We start from the raw sequence: 16261 nt of genomic DNA, 5'->3' as shown, positions 1-16261 counted from the left end.
TTTAAGTGCCTAGAGATGCAGAGAGGAATTGTCAAAAAGCGCCTAACTCCTGGGAGTCAGTTGCTCTCGAAAATCCCACTCACACTCATGAGTTAGGCACTTTTCAAAAGCCCACTAGATGCCTTGAGGCATTTAAATACTTCTAACAATCTGGCCCAAATGACTTCCTCCAATCTGTGGCAGAGTAGGAAACTGAACGTGGGTTCTGCAAGTCCCAGGGTAGCCCTCTTACCCACTGGATCATCCTTCCTCTGCATTTAGCAACTGCATCTTGTTCATCCAGCCCGATCCTTGGCTGCTGAAAACCAACTTAGCCCCACAAAGGAACTGTCAATTTACATCAGCTGAGGATCTGGCCCATGATGTTTTCTTTTCAATCATCTGTTTCATTGCTGGAAACACTGTAAGTGGAATAACAAGTGACCTCACTGCTCCCCTCCCCCATTCACATCTTCCTGTAATTTCATATATAGCAGCTGCGAGAGATGTAACAGCAGCAACCTCTTTGGATAGGTGCTTGCCCTAATCAGCAAACTGTTTGGCTAGTGTTAGGTGCCCTTGAAATGACCTCCAGCTGTCAGCTTACCAACTGGCTTGCAGCCCTGTTAATGGGGCCACTATTCAAATCAAATTATGGAATTAGCTGCAGACTAGTAATTTTGACAAAGGCTAATGAGCTGGGTATAGAATATGAGAATTCTTAACCAGAGGGCACTTTTTCCAAAAGGAGGGGGAGGAAGAGAGACCTGTGCCGGGATTTGCTCATCTTGGCTTAGGCTAAAGCTACAATTTGTCCTGTAAGGGGTGCAGGATGTTATGGTGCCACATTAAGTTCTAGCCCCCTACTACAAAAATGACTTTACTCTGCACTGGAGCAGAGACTGTTGTACAAACCCTCCCTTCAGGAACCTCTCTGTGGTGGAAAAACCTGTTAAAGGAATGATCAACCAACTGATATCATAATTTCATATTGTAATGGTTAGGACAGGCGCATGGGAGTCAAGATACCTGGGCTTTCTCACTGAGTTGCTGTATGTCCTTGGTCAAGTCATTTAATTCTTGTTAGAAGCGTGATAGGGACAGTATATTTGTGCTGCAAACACCTGTCTTAAAGAGTTTGCACTAGAATATTCCATGCATCGGTTTCCCCCCAGTACATTGTATGTAACATGTTCTAGATTAGAAATTTTTATAAAAATACATGAGCTTTGAGGTTCTCAGATGAAAAGTACTAAATATTAATGAGAGAAACTACGATGGCATCAAAGGATAACTGAGGAAGGGTCCCTTCTGACCTTAAAGTCTATGAGTCTATGAGTCTAAGAAGGTTATTAAAGAAATGTCTTATAAATTGTTTTCTCTGCAGCAAACCAAGAACTCTCCTGTTGTCCATATTCCATCCAAGCCCTTCATTGGGACGATCTTTTATTTTTTAAATCAATGCTCAAGATTGATAAGCTGAACAGGTGTATGATGTATTATTGGCTCTATAGACACACTTTGCCCTAAGTTTTAAATTGGCAGGCAGCCTGGAAAATGCCAGCATTTCGAGGGTTAAAAGTACAGCAGAAGAATGTCACTTCCACAGGCTATCTTTCCCCAATGATGATAAATTATTGCTTACTACAAAAACCCAGTGGCAATAACTAAGTACCCTTGGGTCAGCCAGTCAGCTGAGTCCACTTACTTTTGTTTGAGTTCCTCTTGGTTTTTAATGATGGTTGGACTCAAGATTAAAAACGTTTGGCTGTGGCTGCTAAATTCCCCTGCCCCCATCCTGTCCCACTCCCCATCTATCAGTGCTTATGAGGCAAAGGCCTGGATGGGAATCCTTTTAATTTTACAGAAAGGGAAAGACAGAAGCCCACCAATTCTGTTCTGTTGCTCTGCTCGTTGTTATACTCTGTGGGCACCTTAAATGGCCCACCAGCCCTATGGCTGCAGGGTATTGAACCTATGGGAGAGGCATGGTCTGAGCATAGGTCTGTGACACAGAAGCTAGACATGGGCTGAGTCACAAATTGGGTTGAAAGCAGGAGCACTGCCAGCTTTTCTGCTGCCCTAGGCGGCGGAAGGTCCCGCCCCAAAACGCCGCCCCCCACAGAGGTGGCAGAAGGTCCCACCACCGAAGTACCGCTGCGGTCGCTGCCCCCCAAATTGTAGCGCCCTAGGCGACCGCCTAGGTCGCCTAGTGGGTTGCACCGGCCCTGATTGAAAGGCAGTGTGCTTAATGGAGAGGACATATTACTGGGACCCAGAATACTTGGCTTCTATCCCTGGGTCTATCACTGACCTGCTAGGTGACCTTGGGCAAGTCACTTAATTTCTTTGTGCCTCAGTTCCTCCATCTTTAAAATGAGTATAATAATTTCTAAGAACACACAAGAATTGTTATTTTAAAAATAAATTAATTTAGACCATTATATATCTACATATTTATATTTTTGTGACTGTCTTCTGCAAAGATGTGTGTTAGAACTGGTCAAAACTTGTTTTGGTGTGGTTTCTTTTAACCCTAAGAAATTTAGGACCAATCATTTTTGCTAGCAAGCTTTGTCACAGGAAACTTTTATACTTTTTATAATTATTATTATTATAACTTTGCAATGAAATAATTTTTAATTTGACCATTTTTAATTTTGATTCAATTTTCTGAAAACTGAAACTAAAGGAAAAATGCAAATCTAAATGAAACCAAATTTTTCATTAGTTTATAAATTTCCCATCTAAAAATATAGTTGAAAATGACATTTTTTCCCTATGGGAATTTGTATATTGTTCCCTTTTATTGGTGGAAAAGTTTTTGTGTGTGTGGTTTTTTTTAATTTCGGGGTGGGTTGGTTTGTTCGTTTTGTTTAAGTTAAAAAATTTCAACCAGCTCCAGTATTTGGCATTTCTTGAATAACTCACTCAACTTCCATGGAAAGTTTGCAGTTTGACTTTGCTAATCATTATTTGTGTATGTGATTGGTCGCATAATAACATTTATCAAGCTTCAGGCCTCCAATCAAGAAGCAGAAACAGGAGAATAAAAACAGAGAATATGTCTGTTCAAATAATAGCATAGGTATTCTACTAGGCAATTCAACCAAATGTTTGTGAACACTTTTTTTAAAAAATAGTATTCCCGCACCTTTGGTTCTCCGATACTGTGGTGTAATTCCATTGCTATCAGCAAAGTTACTCTGCAGTTACACCAGTGTAATTGAGGGTAAAATTTAGTTCAGCTGAAAGTTGCCTGAGTGGCCATAAAAACCATCTAATTGTATCTACAGGAAGTAAACTCCCAGGAACAAGAGGAATTATTTAGGGTCGTATGAGAGGAAACTAAAGGGGAAAAAATATAACCTGAATATCAGAGATCCTTGTTGACAGTGAGATGTATTAGGCTGTGGAAAAAATTCCTACGGGAAGAGGTGGAAGCTCTATCAGCGGAGTCCTTAAAAATTAGCCTGGACAAAGCACTCAGGATCTTCCTTTCTGCAGCCATGCAAATATTCCTGCCTCCTGCTGCTCTCCTTACTGTTCCATCCCAGAGGCTCATTCCCTGTGGGCATAGTTTTGGTAGATCCCTATGAAGACACAGAACCTGTTCACCTGCCTTCCTCTAAAAGATCTTCCATGCCCCAGGTGAAATCCCCCAAAATCACCACACGCTCCTTAATGTCTGCTTCCTATCTTGCATAGCAGAAGGATCAGTAAGCTTAGCTTGCTAAGGTAACCTTATCACTCACAACGTTCATTCACCTAGTGTAAGAACATCAACTCTGAAGCCTCATCTAAACACACAAGTTGTACTGTTTAACTATGCAGCAGTGCTAAGTGGACCAACCTCCCCCCCACCCCCATCCTTTTGTGGGTACAGTTACACTGGTATAAAAGTGCTTGTCATACCTCATTTCTATATGTGAAGGGGAATCTTCCCCCCTTTTCAAAATTTTTTTTTGCTACTCTGCAATTTTCCAAAACCTTCTCAACTCTGGAAAAGTTACAGACTAGCAAAAGGGGAAAAAATGCAACTGCAAAAGTTGGACACTTATTTTATTGCTCACACTTGCAAAATGGAGAAAAGGGGGAGAGAATAAACATTTTTAAAACTTCAATTTTTTTTGCAAAGTAACCGAAACATGGTTCCTGTTTCATAAGGTTCAAAATGGTACAACTTCTAAATATTGATTTCTCCCCCCCGCCCCAAAATTGATTCCCCTTCCCCCCCTTTTAACCAGCTCTACATCATACAGATCCTTTGGTACAGATCAAATTTAAATTCTCAATTAACTCATTCCGTGTAGATGCAGATGGCTAAAAATATTGGATGAAATCTTGGGAGTAAATGTTAAAACTTGTATAGACTTCAGTTGGGTCAGGAGTTCCCTCAGCGGGTGGAATATACTGCCTCACTGAATTTTTTGAGCCTGCCCATAGATCATGGATCTAGATACGTTAGGGAAAGGAAGTCAAACTTGGGGTATGTGATTGGTGACCTAAGTCACATGGTATGTCTGATCCCTAATTGGGAAACTGAAATCTTTTTGGCAGAAGAAAAACAAATAGCAGTGCTCTTCAAGCTCTGATACCATGGTGACGGGCACGGTATAAGTCCTGAACAGAAGCTCAAATAAAAAAAATAGACCATCCTTATTGTAAAACTTCCGAGGCCAATATTATGGCCCATGGTGGCTAGGAGCATTTAATTGGTGCTATGGGATGATCTGAGTGAAATGCAGTTTTGCCAACTCTGATGACTTTATCTCAAGTCTGGAGATAATTGGTGTTTTTCTTAAAGCCCTGGATTCTAGAGTCATGAGAACTCAGCTTACTTTTTGATTTTGTTAAACGAAAGCTGAAAGTTGCTATCCTTCCTGGCCACAGAGGAAAGCTTGAAAATATGACCCAAGTGCATCCCAAAGGCTCAAAAACCAGAAGGCAAGGAGAAAGAACCCCATATGTACGTGGCTTAAAATTCTCAGGATTTTTGTTTACCAAAAAATGTACTTTTTTTTATTTTTGGAGCCCAACTCGTGATTTTTGGATGTTTGGAGCTTGTAATGCAAAGTCACACAAAAGAACATCACGTGTAACCTTGTCTTGGCTGTCAGTGTTGGTTCAGTGCTATCGGAGTGCTTATGAATGCATAACCCCAGGACTGGCCACTCCTGGCTGTAGCAGGTAACAGAGTGTAGTGCATTGCTGGAAGGCTCAAACAGCAAAGGTAACCAGAGAAAAATGCAAATGATATTCAGTGAGCAATGAAATCAGTTCTTGAGTGTCTGTGTGCCTAAGATGTAGCGGTCTTGTTCAGGAAACATTTTCCTCTTGTGCTAGCTGCAAAGCAAGGAAAGGCAACTTCTAGTGGGCACTGCTGTTTTAATCAAATGTGTCTCTGCTCCAGGACACATGCACATTACTTAAAGGGTCTCTGTAGAGACGGCTTGAGCCCGCTGATCTCCTATTTCTTTATGCCTTTGTTTTGCAAAGTCTATTCTATTTTGGGAAGTGACCTATTTGGCAATGTCATTTTTACCTTACAGCAAGAGAGACAGAGACCCTGTCAACATAAGAAAGTTGTACCAGTTTAAGGTTAGGAATCTGTCTAAGCCAAACTACAACCACTCTGAAACAAGGGATCTGGGTGGGCAGGATGGTTCAAACTGGGATTTGCATCTGTTTAGCTAAATCTATTTAAATTCACCCCATTAGTTAAACCATTGCAACTGCCTCATGTAGCAAAGGCCAAAATGTTATTTCACTCAGATCCTCGGGACACGTGCGCAAATCACTTTCTGATCTTCTCACAATGGAATTTTTCTGGGACAGTGCCCTGGTCTCTTGATCCCTGTTTATTGTTACCTTGCTCATGTTGATGAAGAACCTGAAGTGCCTTAATTTATAGGCATGATCACTGGTGAGAGACCTTGGCTGATCACTTACAACAGTGTTCAGCAATGAGCTCCAGGGTGCTTAGCTGTGAGGCAGTCCCGGACTGGGAAGATGGTGTGTAAATCTCTGAGATACCAAGTCATTGGAGTAAGCCCAGTGAGAGGTTGGACTGATAACTAGATACAGAGTATTTTATAGAACTGTGCAGGAAATGATTTTTTCCCATCTCGCAAGAATTTTCAGGATTTCAAAAATACTTTGTGTCCTGAATTGTGATTGAGAAATCAAAATCTCAAAACTTTTCACAAACCCCCAAAAGAAAAAAATTGGATGAGGTCAATCAAAATGTTCCTTTCCATTTCTCTTTGTACATTTTTTTTGTTGTGAATTAACTTACTTTTTGAAAGTCACTTTCAACCAAAATCAGAACTTTTCATTTAGAAAACACTGAAATGGGATGTATTGACACTTTTGAACCTCTTTTTCCAAAAATTTTCAAACAGAAATTCACCAAAACTGACCCTTTCCAACAGTTTTGATTTCAGTGATGTTCACAGCACAAAAAATATCTCACTGTAGCAACCTGCGTGGAACTTAGAGGGAAGAGTACAGTTTGCTGGAGAGAAGAGTTGGGAGGATGCACCAGTCTTGGAAATCAGTCTGTGTGCACATGGTTAGAATATCAGTTGTAACATTTCTGTAAATGGTTCTGTTAATAAAAAGCCCTTTTAGTTTTACAAGTATGGAGTCATGTCATGATGTCAGTATTGCCAACCCCAAATGCTCAAACATCATGAGTCAGGCTCACCAAAATATCATGACATTGGCTTTAAAATAATAGATTTTTATTTGCCTTCAGCTTTTGGAGCCTTTAGGGTGCACTGGTGTCACATTGTGAAGCTTTTCCCACAGCCACAAGGGATAGAAACTTACTTTTTACTTACAAATCCTTATTCAAAACAAATTTGCGGGATTTGTTTTTTCATTAGAAAACAGAATCTTTTGCAGGAAACTTTTTTTGGGGGGGCAGGGGAACCCTTTAAAAAATCTTGCATTAAAAAATTGGCATATTTTGACCAACTCTAGTTCAAACTTCACTTATGACACATGAGGGGGAGCGGGAAGAACTTTATTGTTGCATGTAACCAAATTTGTTTTTCCAGTTTTCTGTTAAATTGTTTCATTCACAGAGTGACGGGGGAAAAAACTTTTAAGGAAAGCTATAATAAAAACTTATTGTCCATAAATTATGGCGTGACACCACATAATACAGGTGTTTCATGTTTTGGTCACTTCCTGCATGTTTTGATTACTGGGAGTCAAATACTAGCAGGTTTAAGGCTGAGTTGAAAAGTATAGGCAGATGAATGGGGTGGAATGGGGAAAGGCCAGAACTTTGGCTCCTCTGTCTCACCTGCTGGTCAGACTGTATAGAGGGGATTACCATTTGCTGCTGCTGTTAGCCGGCAATAGATTACTAGCCACCCCTCAAAAGCAAGGGACAAGCAGGGAGGAATTGTGCCTTGAGTCACAGCACCTTTTAGGGTTAGTGCAGATTAGGCACAGCTCTGAGCAAGAGAAAGAACATAAAGTGCAAATCAGGAGTAAATCTGAAATCAAGGGAGAATAGGGTTCAATGTTTCTGGTTACAATTGTCTAGCTAGACAATTGTAGCGCTGGGGGTTTAAAGAAATCGAATGACACATTCTCCAGAGGGTGATGGAGTTGCTACTTTCTCAGGGTGGAGACTTGTTATACCATTGACCGCTTTCCCCGGCACAGCCTGTAGTGGTTGAATGGGTTTGTTTGAGATAAATAAATTTATAAAAATAGTAATGCAGTCTGGCCCTGCGTTATTTCCTGCAAAAGAGCCCTGTGAATCCCTGACAACTCCCTCTTTACAGTTTCCTTCCAGGCAAAAGGCTCTGTACGTAGGGGAAGTGACACTGAGTACACACACATCTCATGCTTCACATGGCATGGAAAGCATGTTGGCCCTACGTTTTCTCCTATGAGTCTAAACCATTGCAGGGGAGGCACATAGAGCCAGGTTTCAGCTCCTTCACCCCAGCTCTGCAAAAGAGCCATAGGGCAGGTAAAAAATCTCCCCTGGTGCAAGGGGCCAGTATATACCAGGCACAGCGATGGTTCTGAGAGCTCTGTCATGATAGTGCAGGGGAGATGGGGGAACCGGCGCGGACTTTGTACCTTGGAGATTTTCCCACAAGATCTATAACCGTGCATCAGAGGGTGTAACTTAGAGCAGCCCTCAGGAAGAGTCTGACCTTCACCAGAGGCTAAACTGGCTTCACTATCGCAGCCCCAGATGAATGTGCTCCATAAAGAATAGGATATATATCTACATGTACATTAAATATTATATAAATGCTTCAAAGAATGAAGTGCATTTGATACATGGGCCAGACTCTGATCTCAGCTACTGTGAAACAGTGTAAAATCCGGAGTAGCTCTGACTGCTGTGATATCACCTGAGATTTGTGTGTACTCCTAATATATAAATATCAGATCATTAAATCACCTGTTAGGGTTGGCTGTTATGGTGGTGCTAAGAAGTTGGACTGTGCGGTGGCTGAGCTGAAGGTCTCAGTCCAGTCCTCTACTGGACGGGTGTCAACGTCATAAAAACACAACCACAATTGGACCTAAGGTTCTGACCCATTGACTTCAATGGAAATACTCCCTTTGACTTTAAGGGGTGTTGAATTGGGCTATAACTGGCTCCCTCAGCAAAAGCCTGAGGGAGAAGGGGCCCTGGAGAATGAGCAAGCTGCTGTCTGCCCTTTGGAGCTGGTCCTTCGGGAAGATGGCGGAAGCCTGTGGCTGGCACAGCAGGGCTAGGGGAAGCTTTCACTGCTGTTGTCTGTGGGCCGAGGCTGTCAGTCAGGGCACGTCTTCACTACCTGCCGAATCGGCGGGTAGCAATCGATCTATTGGGGATCGACTTATCGCGTCTAGTGAAGACGCGATAAAATCGATCCCCGATGGCTCTTCCGTCGACTCCGGAAATCCACCGCGGCAAGAGGTGGAAGCGGAGTCGATAGCGGCGCGGCAGCGGTCGACTCGCCGCCGTCCTCACAGCCAGGTAAGTTGACCTAAAATACGCCACTTCAACTACGCTATTCACGTAGCTGAAGTTGCGTATCTTAGGTCGACACCCCCACCCACCCCCCCGTAGTGTAGACCTAGCCTCAGTCTGGCGTCTTTTCACAGGGGCTGGGTTTGCCTTGTATTCTAGATGATACTTGATTGTGCCCTGGTGAAATCAGCTCACTTTCCTAAATGGGGAAGGCAAGGGAGTCACATGCCATTCCACCTTGGTGCACTACAGATCATTATCTGAATGGCTCATGTTAGGAACCTCTGGGTGCGTTGGGAGGAGGACACTGGGCCTTTCTCTCTTTCTATCCTACATGGAAGCAGGTCATCCCCGTCTGGAGGGTAGAAAAGGAGCCTGTCAGCATGATATCTCTGCTAACTGATCTCCATTTTCATTGGAGATCGCGATGGACAGTGTGTGTTGGATTGGGCCCTCTGTGTGAGGCTGCTATTTCTTCACAGGCGTAAAGCCAATTAAAACTGGACTAGGTAAGACACTTGAAAATATACTGTAGGGAACGCTCCTGCATTGGTCATGGGTGTGCATGGCGGGGATAAACTAACTGACCTAATAGGTCTCTTCCACCTTTGAACCCCAGTTCTGCCACCCTTCTTTGCATTGAGATCAATAGGATTTACTTGTGTGAATAAGGAGTCCTCTTAGGGTTGCAGGATTAGGTCCTTAGTCATATCTCCTCTGTCAGACCAGGCGTCCTCAGCAGTGCATCTAATGATCCACTTCTGTTTCTGTAGGTGGCTCTGGGATGATGAGTTACTACATGGACACAACCATTGGAAGCCCAGCCCCTTATCCTCTGGCCCGTCCAGGAGTAATGGTAAGGAAGGATGTTGGGTTATTTTTCTTTTATCCCATAGGAGTTTGGCACAGCATTGCAGGACTCTGGAAAAACTCTGCTTGGCAGCAGGAACAGGTTAATGCCAAACAGTTGAGAGATACTGTTTAATTCAGAGAAGCCATTACATGTTCAGTTCTTATCTGACCCTCTTGGGCTTGCAAACCTGAGCTGGACATAGGAGCACAGATTCTTACGTGAGTCAGAGCAGAAACATTAAGATAATGACCTTTGATGTATCCGTGCCTCCTCTTCCAAAGCTGGCCCTAACCCAAATCCGTATGACCTCCGTGGACGAATGCACATGTACTGGGACAGGGCTAAAGGCATCCCAGCTTTTTCAAATGTCAGACAAGATTTGATCTGAATTTGGGTGAAGGTTCTGGGCCAGATTCTGTTCTGCTTCTTGGGAGGAGGTGGGGGAAAGGTGGTTTTAGGTTTATTGGAACAGTCCGAGGAAACCTTATACGGAACATAGAACACCCTGGTGTGGGTGGCTATGAATGGCTCCACAGTCTAGAACAGCCAGAGCACAACGTACAGCGGACACTTGCCAGTCAGCCACTGGCACACAGCAGTGGCTGGCACGTAGTAATGATAGTGGCATAGGGGGATTGCATAGGGTTGCAAGCTGTTCCTGAGGTGGGATATTCTGTTTCCTTTGTGCCATGGAGTGGGGTAAAGAGGCTGTTGCAGAGGCCAGAATCTACCCCTCTACCTCAGTGTCTCTAATATTTCTATCACATAGGCATAGATGTATACCTTAAAATTACATCAGCAGGCACTCATCTAACACAGTGTTGAGCACAGTATAGGAACCTAGATAGGGCACATGAAAGCTGTAGATTTGGGATGGGGAAATTAGGTGCTAAGCAGATCTGGTGGAAAGTGGAATTTCCATCTTGTAGAAAAGTTCAATATTTAGATTTTTTTTTTTTTAATCCCAAAATGGAACAAATTTGGAAAAGTGAAAATTTTCACACAACCAAAAAGTTCTGGAAAAATCTCTGTTCAGAAATGTAAAAATGAAACTATTTGATCACTTCAGAAAAAAATATTTCAGTTTCAAACTATTGATTTGAAACAGGGGGTGGGAGGGAGTTGTTTCCTTGATTGGAAAATTGAAAAATGTAACTGAAATTGACATGTTTCCCAACAGAAAATCTTTCATCACTCCATCCTCCCCAACCCCCATCGCCAACAAAACTACATTTATTTTTTCTGATTTGGGGGGGAAATTTTTCTTTTTGGAAAAATTTCAACCAGCTCCAGAGATCAGATACCTCAGAACTGCATTGACCTCCAAATGGTTTTAGGAGGACCAGAGTGGGAAGGAAATGGTTAATGTTTGGCCAGTGTTGGAGAGAACATGGCCTGGAAGGAGCTGGGACAGGGTGTGAGTGGAAGAGACTGGTGTTCTGCAAATGCTTGGGTGGTGGCAGCCCTAGGGATGGCTGAAGGCGGGGAAGGAAACTCTCTTTCCTGTTATCGCAAGTGACGACATCGATCTTTCCCATTGCGCTGGAGGTTACGTGGCTTATCCTGCCTCCTGTGACCTAAATATGCCTTATTTGAATGGAGTAACCCTGTGGCCATGCGTTAGCCCAGGACCTGATCCTGCTGCCATTGGCACCAAAGAACTTGTTGCCATGAATTTCAGTGGGGGAAGCGTTTGATTGGGGTCAAATGCTTGTTTACTCTGATTCTGCATCTTAGATTTACTTACTCTTAAGAACGGACTCCTGGAGTTTATTCATCACGCACACTCCTGTATCTGGGCATGTGCCATGTGTCTTAAACTGGGCCTTTCTTGTGTTCCTCTTGTTGGAGAAAGAGCCGGGCCCCACATACAGCTGCTGCTAGCCTACTACATCCTCTCTTCCTTGGGTTCATATCTATTGTGCATCTGTGGAGCACTAAGGTGCCCTGCAGAGCTGCATGCCAAGGGCCCTGTCCTGTTAAGTCTTACCACCTGACATGGTTTCCGCAGGACTATGCTACTCATGGTAGTAAGCACTGCGCCAGATAGCATTTGTCGGTCTCGGCCCTTCTGAGGAGAATCTGCAGCTGCTTAATACTCTCGCTGGGGCAGATGGGAGTCCTATACGCGGAGCAGCTCCAAGATCTAGGGTGGCCACTCATCCCTTCCCAGAATACTGGACATTCACGTACTTCTTGGAATGAAGTGACCCCATCTCTGTGACCACGACTCCACTGGTGTGACCTCACACGCACGGTGGAACGCCATTTTGAAGAGCCCTCCATCCTGCCCCTGCTGGTGTGTCCTCATTGTCTGGGTTTCTCTAAGTACCGGATGGAGGACAAACCTTAGAAAAGCAGGACTGCCTGCTTTAAAACTGGCCCAATGGCCTATGTAACCGGATCAGACCCCAGTGCTACAGGGGAGGGTAATATTATCCCTGTTCTACAGTTTGAGAGTGAAGCCTCATAGAGGGAAAGTGACTTGGGTGATCCAGGTTTGTTTCCGTCCTCTGCTATAGGTTTCCAAGTCCCAGCCCAGTGTCTTAACCACAAGATGTTTCTAACGTCAAACAACTCTTCTCTATTTTTGGTAGCTGCTCATGGAATTTAGCACCATATTTCTTTTCTCTTACTGCCTCTGGCCTCCTTGTCCTCCTCCTTTACCCTTTTGTCTCTGGCTCATTGAGTTCCCAACAGCTCAGGGCTAAGACCTCCTACTGACTGTCAGCTCGGACATCCTCCTGTGGTCCAAGAGTGTGCAGAGCTAGTGGTAGGTGGGTCTTTGCTGGAGAGACCCTGATTTCTTAACCTTCCTCCTCTTCACCAGCAAGAATCTCCCTGCCAGCAGATCAAAGTTCTCTGGGAATAGGGTGCATGTCAGCCCACCCGCTTTACAATCTAGCTGTGTAAACAGGCCTGGTTCTCTTATCTTGTGTAATTGTATTGGGCTGGGAAGGCTCCATTGTGCCCATTGCTCCTGCTATTCACACCCTCTAGCTCCCCCTTAGATGTGGTCTCTTGGATAGGAGCTTGGGGGCACATGTTTCTAGTGGGAGCCCATGGGAGTAGTTAGAGGTCCATCAACTCTTGCCCATTTCAGTTTCATTCTATGACCTCGCTGCTTCTTCAGAAACCCCTTCCAGCAGCCATTGACCTTTGCTAGGAGAAGTAGCTCCACCACTGGCAATGGCTGCAGGGACTCGGGGAGGAGTACGGGACTGCAAGTTTCCCTGATAGCATGTGAGGGTTTCATGTGCATAGGGGAAACTGAGGCACGGAGCAGGCCAGTGGCTTGTCTGAGGTTGTACAGCAGGTCAGCGACAGTCACAATGAGGAGACCTGTTTTCCAGACCTCAGCACCTCCCATTCAGGGTCCAAGGTTTGCCGTATGCGTTGGGTCCCCGTTGAAATGAGACTAGTGACTAAATCAAAGGCAGGGGTTCTGTCATGTTGCAAAATAACCAGATATAATAACACGGCTGGAAACGTCTCCTTCAGGATCCTGGTTGGAGGATTGGACTGGACCCTCCTAGCCATCAGGTGTTTTTAATGCCTAATCCTGATTGATACTGAAGTCATTGGGAGGCACATGGGACTGGGCTCATATACCCTTTCAAAGAGCTTTGCAAACAGCCATCCTAGCTCTGCAGCACAAGAGTGACAGCGGGCTGACTTCTGCATTGTGTCTCTGTGACTAGTCTCGAGTCCTTTAGCCAGCCTAGTTTTGAGCTTCTGCAGCATTATCCAGCCGAACTATTCTTATTGTTTCCAAACTAATAGTTCCCGATGTCACATCTAAAATTATCTTCTCCTTCCTGCAACTTCCTACCATTGCTGTGTCTAGCCTGCCTCCCTGCTGCATTGCCCTGAGCCCACCCGCCTGCTCTTTTAGACTCTGACCAGGCTCACAACGGCCCTTTTTCCAGAAGCTGGCTGAGCAATTCTTCAATTGCGGCTTAAAACTGCCGCTGAGCCTGGAAGAATGTGTTCTTGGTTGGCTCAGTGCTGCTCCTAAAAACAGCCTCATGGAATCGGTTCCACATTCCCTGATATCACCAGTTCAACAGGTGATTGTCCCTCCCTCCAATGCTTTCTTCCCTGGAACCTGCTATCACTCTGAGGCATGGACAAACCATTGTCCTTATAATAAGCTTATAATCATGAGGGGTTCCTAGTTCCTGGGAGATGGGTTACATGATAGGACTAAAACCACCCTGCCACTCCCAGGAAACATACTCTGTAGTTCCAACAGCATGTAGGGTGGAGATGGCAGGTCAAGACCAGCTGGGAGGTATGACCACCGAGTGCCTCTCCTGGGGAAAGGGACTGATCCTTGCCCCAGCTGGAATAAGGCTGCTCTTCCTTTGTGGCAAACCACACTTCCCTCCTTGTATCATTTTCCCTGGTGCAGCTGCACCTCTGAGCAGAGGGGGCACAGATTGTATGCCCTCGTGTCTCAGGAATAAATGTGTCCCCCAGCATTAGCAAAGCTCTAATTATTGGTATCATGAAATGCACCGTGGCTAAGAAATACCAAGCGTTAATGCCCAAGCAAAGCAAAACTCTGGGTCCCAAGATCTCTTCTCATCAGGTGTCTTCTGCAGACAGACCATCCCCAGGAAGGGAATGAGGAAGGGATATTTGTCCAAATGTCATTATCTTCCGTGTCCTGAAATTCAAGACAAGAGACCTGTGATCTCTTAACTGCTGACAATGTCTCAAGCCAGATTTTGAAAAAAAGGCCTTTGTGACCTTCTAATGACCCAGCTTGATACCCAACTGAGATGCTTTCAAGATGAATCATTCTACATGATACAGTTTCTCTCTCTGAGTAATTCTTAGGGTTAGTTTTTTATTTTTAGGGTTAGTTCAGGTGGGTCAATTTTTCAGATGAGCTCAGGGCCAGGTTTTCAAGGGCTTAGCACCCTCGGTCATGGTCAATCACCCAACATGCCGAGCTATTCAAAATATGCTGGCCAAATATCGAAAAGAGCCAGGTGCCTTGGAAAGAACTGACTGTAGTAAAAGGGAATGAAGAACAGATGTTAAAAGGCAGCAGCTTCCTGATGGCTGCTGGACTATGAGGTGGTGCGAATGAGGCCATAAGCATGGGCGAATATAGAAAGGGATGTTATCAGCTAGTTTCTGTCCCCAAAATAGGTGGAGAGCAGGAGAAAAGGCATACAAAATATCAGCTCAGTTCTCCCCCATGGGTGAAGAGGGGCGCAGCTTGCACCTGTGGGCAACAGAGTGCCGAGGAGAGAGATTTCTGGGAGAGGGCTGGAGGTGGGTGCACAGCTGCTGTCCACTGGGTTTCTGCTGCCTGCTTTAATTGGTGGCTATGGATCCCCACTAATTGGAGCCGGTCCTGGGCTGTGAGCAAAGGGCTAAAGGTTTTGGTGTTTGGATTCGAGTCAGCCTTAAGCTTTGTATGCTGCACTTTCCAAACCTCTCAGGCCTGCAGAAGTGGGCAGGAAAATATTCTGGGCTTTCCAGTGAGAGTCCCAGAACACTCTGCATCCCTCTGGGTTTTTGTTTCCTTTTTGTTTCCAAAGCCCCAAACAAAATATCTTTTTAGTTGACTCTAGATCAAAATGTGTGTTTTGAAATTTCTCCCGGAAGATATTTTCATGAGTGTCCCTTCACACCCCCCCTTTTTTTTTGGGGGGGAAGGAGCGGTTGTGCTATGTTTTGACTAGATCTGCTTATCAGCTGATGTCTCTTCCTTGTAATTGAGGCAGGGTGCTGCCAATTCCTATGAAGATCCTTGGATGAGCTGTGGCTTTCAGTCCACCTGCTACCAGCAAAGGATTTGCTACCCAGTCTGGGATGAGTCCACCATTCAAGAAGTGCCCACTGGCTTAGAACGCTACAACTCAGGTAGGCCCACTTTCTACTAAAAGATGGCGGATGAGTTGAAGGTGCCTTTGTGAGCGTGGGAGGGATTTTATTTGTGTCCTCTGTAGGATTCGGCAGATGGCTTACATCTAAAGAGCAGCATTCTGGGTCTTTGGGGGGAGAGCTTCTTGGGGGAACTTTGCAACCTCCTGGTCTCAATGTACTAACTTCCTTTTTTATGGCGGTGCCTATAGAAGCCTGTTATCTGACCCCGGCTAGGCTGGGTTGAGCAATAAATTACTGCTTACTGGACAATCTTAATCTTAATGTTATCTTGTTATTGTTCCCACCCGACTCTCCCTCTCGCTTCTGCCCTGGTCTTGTCTTGATATAAGATTGTAAATTCTTTGGTACAGGGGCTTACTTTCTTGCTGAAATACCTGTACGGTGCCTAGCTCAATGGAGCCTCTAACAGGGGTTCCAGGACTGCAAGAGAGAGAGAGAGAGAGTGTGTGTGTGTGGTGCGGGGGGAAAGAGAGAGGCAAGCATCAGGTTGCAGTGTCATTCATTGAAATCTGGCACCGCTGCCC

General features: G+C 44.7%; 1 protein-coding gene across 4 annotated transcripts in view; it reads left to right on the top strand.

The window, feature by feature from the left end:
• Positions 1–16261, top strand: part of ETS1 (ETS proto-oncogene 1, transcription factor) — a 122822-nt gene that overhangs the window by 2147 nt on the left and 104414 nt on the right. For 2 of the 4 annotated variants that reach the window (XM_034754495.1, XM_034754493.1), the window contains exons 2-3: positions 9751–9833; positions 15575–15713. In XM_034754495.1, the coding sequence (XP_034610386.1) occupies positions 9762–9833; positions 15575–15713 (211 nt within the window). In that variant the 5' untranslated portion in view covers positions 9751–9761. Of the gene's footprint in view, positions 1–9750; positions 9834–15570; positions 15714–16261 lie in introns of those variants that run through there. The other 2 variants (XM_034754494.1, XM_034754496.1) reach the window with 2 other exon arrangements.

This window comes from Trachemys scripta, chromosome 21 (assembly GCF_013100865.1).
Source record: "Trachemys scripta elegans isolate TJP31775 chromosome 21, CAS_Tse_1.0, whole genome shotgun sequence".
In the NCBI taxonomy this organism is placed as follows: Eukaryota; Metazoa; Chordata; order Testudines; family Emydidae; genus Trachemys; species Trachemys scripta.
Note: the sequence above shows the minus strand (reverse complement) of the source record. Positions and strands in the feature narration are given on the sequence as shown.